Source organism: Limulus polyphemus, unplaced genomic scaffold (genome assembly GCF_000517525.1).
Source record: "Limulus polyphemus unplaced genomic scaffold, Limulus_polyphemus-2.1.2 Scaffold3860, whole genome shotgun sequence".
Lineage (NCBI taxonomy): Eukaryota > Metazoa > Arthropoda > Merostomata > Xiphosura > Limulidae > Limulus > Limulus polyphemus.
In genome coordinates, this window is record NW_013669470.1 from 38,667 (window position 1) to 50,656 (window position 11,990).

At 32.2% G+C, this 11,990-nt stretch overlaps 1 protein-coding gene across 3 annotated transcripts in view; it reads left to right on the top strand.

Moving 5' to 3' along the window:
* The window catches only part of LOC106470176 (CD109 antigen-like), an 82,000-nt gene that overhangs the window by 34,446 nt on the left and 35,564 nt on the right, over positions 1-11,990 (top strand). For all 3 annotated transcript variants that reach the window (XM_022398781.1, XM_022398779.1, XM_022398780.1), the window contains exons 15-21: positions 1,104-1,247; positions 2,643-2,783; positions 4,505-4,553; positions 6,205-6,318; positions 9,014-9,025; positions 9,418-9,523; positions 9,868-9,985. In XM_022398781.1, the coding sequence (XP_022254489.1) occupies positions 1,104-1,247; positions 2,643-2,783; positions 4,505-4,553; positions 6,205-6,318; positions 9,014-9,025; positions 9,418-9,523; positions 9,868-9,985 (684 nt within the window). The remainder of the gene's footprint in view (positions 1-1,103; positions 1,248-2,642; positions 2,784-4,504; positions 4,554-6,204; positions 6,319-9,013; positions 9,026-9,417; positions 9,524-9,867; positions 9,986-11,990) is intronic.

Sequence of the window (11,990 nt, forward strand, 5' to 3'; positions counted from 1 at the left end):
AGGTAACTAAACTGACGGTATGTATATATGAGAGTTAAGTTGTTACAATTCAGGTAACTAAACTGACGGTATGTATATATGAGAGTTAAGTTGTTACAATTCAGGTAACTAAACTGACGGTATGTATATATGAGAGTTAAGTAGTTACAATTCAGGTAACTAAACTGACGGTATGTATACATGAGAGTTAAGTAGTTACAATTCAGGTAACTAAACTGACGGTATGTTTATATGTATATATGTGAGAGTTAAGTAGTTACAATTCAGGTAATTAAACTGACGGTATGTATATATGAGAGTTAAGTATTTACAATTCAGGTAACTAAACTGACGGTATGTATACATGAGAGTTAAGTAGTTACAATTCGAGCATCGACTTTACGTGAACTGAAACAATAATCGGAAGTTTTGAAGATTGAAAGAGTGATATAAAGTTAAGACTATAAATCTTGTAACGAAGAGTTATATAAAAACTAATTTAGCAACTGATTTTATAAGGGTTAATATGAAACACTTTTGAATTTATAAATAAATCCAATGTATGTTTCATTTCCTGCTCAGGTTTTTATAGACATGGTGAAGTAATATTGACTCCTTCAGATGGACAATGATTTTTGTCACAGATTATTCTGCCATTTTGTAGAAAACAGGATCAGATTATACTTGGTTATTCCTAACGTGGATATAGACGAAACACATTTTGGATTATGTTTTGTCTTGATATAATTTTTCCTACTTAATAACTTTAAACTGTAAGATAAGAAATCCTCAGTGAATGCCATGTCTCCTTTGAGAACACTCCGCTAGAATTGGTTTTCAACGCATGCGTATTATAGTGGATGCATCAACAAAATTTATGTTAGATAAACTTCTACATCCTATTTAAGTCAGATAAAGTCTAATAACCTTTTATTTTTTTTGTCATCGACCAACCTAACCCAGTGAGAGGTTGTATAGCTCGAAAATACAGAATATAACCGGTTATCGGTTTGTGAACTTAGATTACCTAACATATATATATATATATATTTATGGTCTTGAATAATGCATCATTTAGCACTCTCTAATATTGAATGCTTATGTAAACTTTCACCAACATTCAGTTCACTGTGAAGTTGAAGAAGAGCAAAAACAGTGAGATTGTAGAAGTGACGGTTACTGGCCGACCTGGAACGTTTGTGGGCGTGGCAGCAGTTGAGAAAACTCTGTACAGGATGCAGACTGGAAATGAACTCAACCACGGCGACGTAAGTGTGAGCCATCGAGAAGTAATATTAAAGCTTCTATATATCTATCTATATATATATATATATGCGCTGATCACTATACCAAAATACCTGCTTTTATCTCTTCTTTTATCCTTCTCGAAACAACAGATTAAGAAAAGCTTTCATATCATGAAAACCTTTAACTATTCCAAAAATGTGTCTGTTAGTTTAAGTGATAATGGTTACAAATAGTACCACTACATTTAAACTACTCGAAGAAATAAATAATTTCTTTCATAAACTATAATTCATTATTCTGACACTTATGCTGTGATCTCGTGTTCTCACACCGTTATTGAGTTGTCAACAGACTGTAGTTCAAATTTATATGTCATGATTTAGTTGTCAAGAACCTACAGCTTAGACTTTTATACCATTATTGAATTACCAACAGACTACAGCTCAGACTCTTACACAGTAAGCCTCCAGTGGCACAGCGGTATGTCTGCGGATTTACAACGTTAGAAACCGGGTTTCGATACCCGTGGTGGGCAGAGCACATATAGCCAGCGCATTGTGTAGCTTTGTGCTTAATTAGAAACAAACAAACTTACACCATAAATGAGTTATTAAAAGACTACACATGCAGTGATTTAGTCATCAACATGCTACAGCTCACACTCTTAGTGATTTAATTATTAACATTCTATAGCTCAGAATCTAACAAGTTATGAAATTAAATGTTTAACACACCAATCTTAAAGTGGGAAATGAGTTATGCTTAGGAAGAATGCCGTTTTTTTTATTTTTAGATTGTAGATGCCTTTTTCATAACATCTTGATTTATCCATTCGAAATTTTAAAATTTAGGAGTGTAAAAGTAGCATATGGGAGCTGTGGCTCAGTTTTGTACAAATAATAACTTAAACGTGCCAATTTCGAACTCTTGTTGTTTTGCTTAAGCGCAAAGTTGCAAAACGACTATCAACATTATATCAACCGCGACGATCGAACCCCAAATTTTATCGTTATAAGTCCTCAAGCTGAGTATCATTGAGACACACGATATAGTGAAATAGATAGTTGAACAGAAACACTCAAATTTAAGCTTATTTATAGAAGAGTGTCTGTGGAGGAACTTACGCTGATCATATTAAATAAATTATTTCATCCATTAAGGAACAAAGAAGTGTGTTTAATTAACTTATTACGTGACTGTGTTGATCAAGTGGAATACATTTTTTGTTTATAATATTATATATAACTGTATATATTCTACTGAATTAAATGATTGATTTTATTAAAAATATTAATATATTTCTCGAAGTGATGGAAACCAGTTACACAATTTATGATGAGGTAAATTTACAGATGGGGTAAAGTAACAAAGGTTTTATTTTTATAAGTGCAGTAAAGATCATGATAATTAATTAGGTTCTGTATAAAATGACGACTTTTGACAACTCTTCCAACGGAACGCTGATGCACGTGTTTCATTCGAGAGAGGGAGAACCTGATGACATAATCCAGTTTCCTTCTTCCACCTACGGTATTGACACTAATAGGACATTTGAGGTAATAGATATATATATATGTACTTCTATTGGCTAATGTCATGCTTTAATTGTTTTATATCGCGTTTATTTATTTTTAAATATTGTCTCAAAATGCACCATTCCAAATATTATAATTACAGGGTTTTCGAGTCCTTTTAAATCACCATGCAGTGTGAATAGTGCTACAACGTTACGCTCCTAATTCATTATTCAATATTAGATATCGGACCATCTGTTTAATGAGTATATATATGTTACATATTTCTTTTCTTTTTTACCAAAGGTAAAAATGATGGTGTATGGTGATTTAGAAGAACTAAAAACCCCGTATGTATTATATACACATCACCATTATTAGAGGCTTAACTGTATTTCTTTGATTTGCTAATTGATGAGCCTTCAGTAGGTGAAACAGCAGAGAGTATGGCCAATCAAGAAATCCATTAGGCCGCTGGTTTGAACGATTGACTTATCTCAGAAAATACTAAGTTTTTACACTTGTTGTTTAACTTCCTTTGAATTTGTTTTTGAATAATCTCCCAAGTGCTTTTAGAGAACATGTATATGACTTTCGTAGAGAATAATCTATAGCTTGGTTTTTAATCCAGAATTCATTTAACCTGAATCTATTGCTACATTTTTATCTATAACATTTTATTTCGTGTTTGCCATGTGGCTCAGAATACTTGCGAATTGGTTCTTTTTTTTATGCCGTTTTTCATTCAATATCTTTTGATATCAACGAATAGAATTCAAATTGCCAATGAGGTTGGGAATAAAATTACTTTCTACTTTTTTCGTCTAATTTGATCTTCACTGTCGAATTATGAGAAAAGTATTTGATAATGTTTGAACGTTTGGTATATATTGATAGATAATGATTTCAATGCAGACGATCGATAGTGAATATAAATGGGTGTGAATGTGCCCCAGTTATCACCACCTCCCCCTCCTTGTGGATTCTAATATCATCGGTTTGCAATATTTAGTGTTTTATTACACACCCTTCTAATGGAAAATAATTCGTTACAATTAATATAGTTTTTAAATAATGCAAAATAATATCTTAAAATTAAGTTTGCAAAATAATCAATAAGAAATGATATCAAGGATAGTGTTTCAGTATTACTTTTGAATATATTCAGTTAAGAAGGAAATATGTATTATTTTTTACAAATATTTAGAATAGTTTCTTGATTACATAATGTGCCAAGTATAGAACATATTTTAAAATAGTTACTTGATTAAATAATGTGCCAAATATAGGACACATTTTAAAATAGTTACTTGATTACATAATGTGCCAAATATAGGACATATTTTAAAATAGTTACTTGATTACATAATGTGCCAAATATAGGACATATTTTAAAATAGTTACTTGATTACATAATGTGCCAAATATAAAACATATTTTAAAATAGTTACTTGATTACATAATGTGCCAAATATAGGACATATTTTAAAATAGTTACTTGATTACATAATGTGCCAAATATAAGACATATTTTAAAATAGTTACTTGATTACATAATGTGCCAAATTTTGGACATATTTTAAAGTTTAAAACATGAAAAGAAGATGTATCTTTAAACATAAAAATACACTAGCTGGAAAAAAAGTAATTTTAAAATTATTGATCTGGTGGTATATTCTTATGCTCGGCTATACAGTTTTAATAGCCAGATATTTATGTTTCGTATATTTAGTGCAATAAGAAAAATTTTATCATTTTTTTAGTATGCCAACTTGGTCGTGTTTACTGACGCCAATATAACGAAGCAACCAGGTAAATACATTTTTCACTGTTTCGCAAATTATTTTACATTATTTCACAGTATTTAACAATAACACAAAAATCTGTAAATTGATATACTTAAAACAAAATCACTTTTGAGTAAATAGTTTCTCAAAATAAAGTACATGTTGTTTCGAAGGTATTACTGATAGTAATATATAGTCTTATGTAATTCTTTTTTCGATAAGTTTTACACTAATATCAAACGTGTTTTGAAAACATCAGTTTTACTTTAAATGCGACAAGCTTCAGTCTTTCTTTTTGTCTTGTTAGCATACAACTACGTAGAACTGCTATATCACGGTTAAATTTGGGCATATACTGTTAAATACCCATAACAGAGTCTGATCATTTGGTATGACTTAGTAGTTCTGCTAGATTCTGTACTATTGAATAAGACATTACTCCCTACCCATCACTTCAGATGAATAAGAAATTACCAACGGCATGCTCAAGATGAGTAGAGTACGACCCAAACTGTAGTCATGAAGAGTAAGAACTTGTGCATGATTTACCCACACAAATAAACTCAGCACAGTTAAATACGTATACTTTCCTAACAGATTAGTGTAATTCAGCACAGTTAAATACGTATACTTTCCTAACAGATCGGTGTAATTCAGCACAGTTAAATACGTATACTTTTCTAACAGATCAATGTAATTCAGCACAGTTAAATACGTATATTTTCCTAACAGATCAGTGTAATTCAGCACAGTTAATACGTTTACTTTTCTAACAGATCAGTGTAATTCAGCACAGTTAAATACGTATACTTTCCTAACAGATCAGTGTAATTCAGCACAGTTAAATACGTATACTTTTCTAACAGATCAGTGTAATTCAGCACAGTTAAATACGTATACTTTTCCTAACAGATCAGTGTAATTCAGCACAGTTAAATACTATACTTTCCTAACAGATCAGTTTAATTCAGCACAGTTAAATACATATACTTTCCTAACAGATCAGTTTAATTCAGCACAGTTAAATACATATACTTTCCTAACAGATCAGTGTAATTCAGCACAGTTAAATACGTATACTTTCCTAACAGATCAGTTTAATTCAGCACAGTTAAATACGTATACTTTTCTAACAGATCAGTGTAATTCACCACAGTTAAATACGTATACGTTTCTAACAGATCAGTGTAATTCAGCACAGTTAAATACATATACTTTCCTAACAGATCAATGTAATTCAGCACAGTTAAATACGTATACTTTTCTAACAGATCAGTGTAATTCACCACAGTTAAATACGTATACGTTTCTAACAGATCAGTTTAATTCAGCACAGTTAAATACATATACTTTCCTAACAGATCAATGTAATTCAGCACAGTTAAATACGTATACTTTTCTAACAGATCAGTTTAATTCAGCACAGTTAAATACGTATACTTTTCTAACAGATCAGTGTAATTCAGCTAAGTTAAATACGTATACTTTTCTAACAGATCAGTGTAATTCAGCTAAGTTAAATACGTATACTTTTCTAACAGATCAGTGTAATTCAGCTAAGTTAAATACGTATACTTTTCTAACAGATCAGTGTAATTCAGCACAGTTAAATACGTATACTTTTCTAACAGATCAGTGTAATTCAGCACAGTTAAATACGTATACTTTTCTAACAGATCATTGTAACTCCAGTCGGGGATACGTAGCTTGCATGAGTGGAATGTGTTATTCAATCACAAAACGCTGTGATGGAGAGTGGGACTGTAAGGATGGATCTGATGAAAGTGAATGTAAGTTTTAATATTGTTTTATCTTATAACTTTAAAGGTTTCTGGGGTGTTATTAGTTTGAAGTAGGATAAGTATAATTTTAGCCTAACCATACGTCTGATTAAACAAGAAACCCTTTCAAGCCGACAAATCAGTTATTTCAAGCTTTGCTTCCTGATCTTAATATGTGCTGTAGTTTGTGTTCATTCTTTACAGTTATTGAAAGTAAAACATGTTATCCATGTTACACAGACCCCAGTGGCTCAGCGGTCTGTGTGCTTATAACGCTAAAATCAGGTTTCAATACAATAAACAAACGTGTAAGTTAGAGTTACTGCACCTTTCTAAGTTATATAAAATAGATCTATTTTTGTGGGTAAGTTTGACATGTTGTAGTTTAGTCATTAAAAGAAAGTTGTCTGATGATATTACTATCATCTTCTTTCACTCTTGCATTATTAGTGTAGAAGATATGTGTGTTTAGGAACATTCAGATTGTTTTATAAATGTTCATGTAAGTGATGTTCTGCATGTAGAGAGCGTTTTCCCGGTAAACCGCATATGCAGAAGTTGTAAACAGACACTAATTCTCTTGCTTAGATAAAGGTTATGTACTATAAAGATTATGTACTACAGAGACTATTTACTGAATAGCAGTGTAATATCGTTTTAAGAGTTGATATAGGCGCTTATATAAATTAGTATGAATTGTTAGTTCTCTCCCCTTGTACATGTATTTGAAATATTCGTTGACGTACGTAATCTAACGTTTGTGGAATACCGTACTAGGGTTTTTGGTTTCGGTATAGACACTAAAATTTATACACGTCAAAAGCGCATCCAACGATCGACAGCTAGGAACCCCCCACCGATCCAGTTTCTCTCAGGGTAGTGGGTCCACAGCATGTCACTGTGCCGTCAGGCTGCTAAAAATATTACCCAAAAGGCATAACGAGTCAATCTGTGCAGCATAGTGTTTAATTTATGTTGCTAACTCTGAGATTCCAGTTCGTAGTGATGCAGCATGAAATCATCTGCATCCTACTTCAAAAGGTTACACTTTACAGTCCCATCCCTTCAAAAGGTTACACTTTACAGTCCCGTCCCTTCAAAAGGTCACACATTACAGTCCCATCTCTTCAAATGGCTACACTTTACAGTGCCATCCATTCAAAAGGCTACACTTTACAGTCCCATCCCTTCAAAAGGTTACACTTTACAGTCCCGTCCCTTCAAAAGGTTACACTTTACAGTCCCATCCATTCAAAAGGCTACAATTTACAGTCCCATCCCTTCAAAAGGCTACACTTTACAGTCCCATCCATTCAAAAGGCTACCCTTTACAGTCCCATCCCTTCAAAAGGTTACACTTTACAGTGCCATCCATTCAAAAGGCTACACTTTACAGTCCCATCCCTTCAAAAGGTTACACTTTACAGTCCCATCCCTTCTGTTATACACCCGGCTGCTAGGTTCACCTACCTTATTGCTTTCTTCTCATAAGCTTCCTCAATCCCTTCTTCGCATACTACAGGTAGTTCTCCAATCAACATAGCCTTCTCCCTCTCATTCAGTACTGGATGGAGCTGCATCTGAACGATAGGTGTGGGGTTATATTACCCCAAATCCTCTCTGATCGGCCACATTGCTTATTGCCTTCTTCATTCTTCCTCTCTGTCGTGTCGCTTCTGCCGTTATAAATTTCACGGAACATTAGTCAATGCTATAGCCTCCACCGACACATTAATTAAGCACCTCATTATGTTATCCTATACAGTGCATGCAGATAGAACGTGACGAAATGAGCTCTGCTTACAACAGAGTGGACAAACACTACTCTCCCTTTTACCTGAATTAAATAGGTTAATGAGCGGGAGTAACATATACTTTCAACCAATAACTTCAGTCTTTCCATCATCATCAGCCAAAGACCATTCCAACCTAGACATACATCTTCAACATTATTCAACTCAGCCATGCACTTTTTGCACTGTCTTTGAAACCCTGGATTCCCCTTCTGCTTGTCCAACCCATCTATTACTAACTTTCATCTTCCTGTACTATCTTCTCAGCTCAAAATCGCTTTCTTTCGCGAAATCCAAGTCCCAGTTGTGGTATTCCATTATTCTTATTTTGATCCTTGTCTTGTTCGGACTTCTATAATTCTTTATCCTATCCTTGACTTGTATGGACGTTCTATAAAATTTATTCTATGCAACCCAATCAGCTATTTGCAGTCTTCCTGTAAAAAATGGCCAGATACAAAACCTATTCAAGCTGTGTTATATGAATGACCTTACTTATTTGTTCGCTTGTGTATTTGTACGTCTTTTACTCTCCGGGTTTGAAGTATTATTCTGTTTAGCGCTTTTGTAATACAAGTTTTGCAGATACTTACAACTTTCGTTGTGACTCAATAGCCTTGAATACACATTGTAAACTCTTTCAAAAGCTAAAAGAAACAGAATTTAACAAATTAATTTGATTGAATATTATTTATTATGATAAATTATAATAACATTTTTGTACCAACTCTGCATAATTCATTTTAAACTAGTAAATGCCCTGATGCTTTTGATGTGCTTAGGGATGCCTAATGTTTCCTGGTTTATTTCAATTTTAACGAAAATGTTTAATAATAGTAGTTTTAATGTGAATTTTTCTGTTACATTTCTGTTTTTTTCTGCTGACCTGGATAAACCAAAAACGCCTAAAGTCAGGTGTGGGCGTAAGTACAACGTATTTTCAATTTTTATTTATAGAAAATATAAATTTTTATTCTTCTACCTATTGAATTTATGACAACCGTGTTTTAGACAGTAAATTTCGCTAAAATGGAATGATTATCTTTTTATCAAATAAAACAAAAGTTTAAGCAATTCGTTTTCTTAACTATTTTAATCATTATTACTAGATAGCTATTCAAAATTTGTTAAAACGGATCTTCTAAGATAATTTGAGCAAAATAACATTTTACCTAATATCATTTTAGTCCGATACTTTACATATACTTGAAACTAAAAAAAAAACGTATTTTTTAGCATTTGTAATATATTGTTTAAAATTGCAAATCACTAAAAACTAAAGAAGAAAAAGTAAATCTTAACATATATGTTTAAGGCCCTCCAAGAGATGAGTTGAACCTCAAACACTTCAGGTTACATCGGATGAGTCGACGTTCACAGCTGTATGAGAATTCATTACTGTGGAGAGACATAACCATTAAGTGAGTGCCTTGTTTATAGATAACTCGGAATATATATATTATCTCATCAGAGTATGAATCAGAAATGCATAGTTGTTGATAATATATATGAAAAGTTTTTGTACGAAGTACGAATCCTTATTTTGAATTTATCTTGAATATTTATCTGGTATGTTTACTTTTTTCAATATATATATAAGTATGATGTAGGTTTATATGCGTTATTGGAAACTTTGTAAGCTGTTAAGTGCCGTGATTGTTTCTGATTATCTTAAAACGCGTGGAATAATGTTTTCCTTGTGCTTTTTTTTTGTTGTTTTTTTTTTTGCAACTTTCTTCGTAAAACTGATATTAATTACAAATAGCTCTCAAGGATACGAGACATTTCACGTACCGTTATCCAAGTATCCAACTAACTGGGTTGTCACTGCGTTCGGAATGAGCAGTGACATGGGTTTCGGAATCCTTCGTCCAGCGTTACAGGTAAGTGTGGAGTGTAGCCTAATGAATAACGTAGGAATCTTTCATGTTTTAATAGTTGTTACTTTTGTGTTCCCTTCAAATTTCAAGTTTTGTTATGCATTTTATGAAACATCTAATAAATACTCATAGCTGTTATAAGTATGTCACTGTATCATCAATACATTTAGTTAGAAGTAATTGTGCGAAAAAAATGCAATTTATAGGATTTTTCACGAAATATTAGTTTCTCGGATAAAGATACTTTTCAACTATTTGAGTTTTACAGACACGCCATGTGTTGGCAAGTATATTACTAATAACGCTATAATGAGTATTAGATGCATAATGATCTTTTATTATCATTGCTGTCAACTGTCTGACAATTCATTGTAGTCAGTTTCATTGAACGTTTAGTAATTGTTCATAAATGTATTGTCTTCAAGAACATCAGCCGTCCAACAAATGTTCATTATAAAGAGTGTCACATGGCTGAGAATGTATTGTTTTCACTGTTGTTTGTTGACTAACAAAAATCGTTTGGTGTGACGAGTGTCAAATGACTGACATGTGTTGTTGAAGACAAGGTGAAACAATTAAATTTTCTACTTTCCTCGCCTAAGCAATTCTTTTATTACCTGCCATATATTCAACAATCGTCCGTTTTTACGACTGCCAACCACTAGGAAAGCCATCGTTTATGGAGAACTATATTAGTTGCAAATCATAGTTTTCACATTAATTATTTATTGCTAGGGCGTCTTCTGTTTGCATACATGATAATATGTTTTCAAAAATGTCTACTATCTATCACGTGAAAGATATAAGTACGTGACAATCCTTTGCAAATCTACAGCTTAACAAAAGTGGTTAAAATCATGCTTTTCAACAGATGTTTTTCCTTGAAATACTTTTCATTTGTCCTTGTCGGCTTTCGAATTTATCTTTTGTCAACCATAAGTCACTGCCAAAGAAGTTTTTTGTTCAACAGCAGAACTTATCAGAGTAATATGAGGACCACCTACAATCAGTTGTGATTTAATCATTTTTAAGACCTACACAAAACCCATTGTTTCACAAGCTAAATCGTGTTACAGATAAGCACTTCTATAACTTGCCAAAATCCTAAAATGTGAGTTGTCAAGGTGTTTATGGTTTTTAGAACACTACTATTTATCTGTTGTAAAGTTCCTGAGGCTGCAAGTTTAAATAGGTTCTAATATACATATTTCACTGTTTCAAAAACGAAATTTATTTGCAAAGAGAAATTAAAACAGATCACAATTTTAATAAACTCACTGGATATTTTCGTATAATTACAACATATTTATTAAATATATATCAACGAATATTCTTACAAATATTTGTAAAAAACTTGAAAAGAATTTCATAAATATGAACGTAAAGAAAGGTTATAAAAATTCCTAAATTCTTCATAATAAACTAATTTGTTAAACGATAATTTTCTTAACCATAATTTTATGAAACAAACCTTGTGATGGTCTATATTCTCAACATACTCTGATGTACAAGTGAGTCGTTTGAAAATAGTTAAACATTCTAATTCTATTGCTTCTGCTCTACTTTAGTACTATCACAAAGCCTTTAACGGGTTTTTCACAAAAATCTATATGACTAAAAAACTACTTTTTAATTCAAAGAGGATAAATTCAAGTATATCCTAAAATTAAGTTCTTGAAACTGGGAATTACCGTAACCATTTTACTCAACAAATAACACGAGATTAAATTCTTGAAACTAGGACCTACCGTAACCGTTTTATTCAACAAATAACACGAGATTAAATTCTTGAAACTAGGAACTACCGTAACCATTTTACTCAACAAATAACACGAGATTAAGTTCTTGAAATTAGGAACTACCGTAACCATTTTACTCAACAAATAACACGAGATTAATTTTGTAATTAGGAACTACCGTAACCATTTTACTCAACAAATAACACGAGATTAATTTTGTAATTAGGAACTACCGTAACCATTTTACTCACCAAATAACACGAGATTAA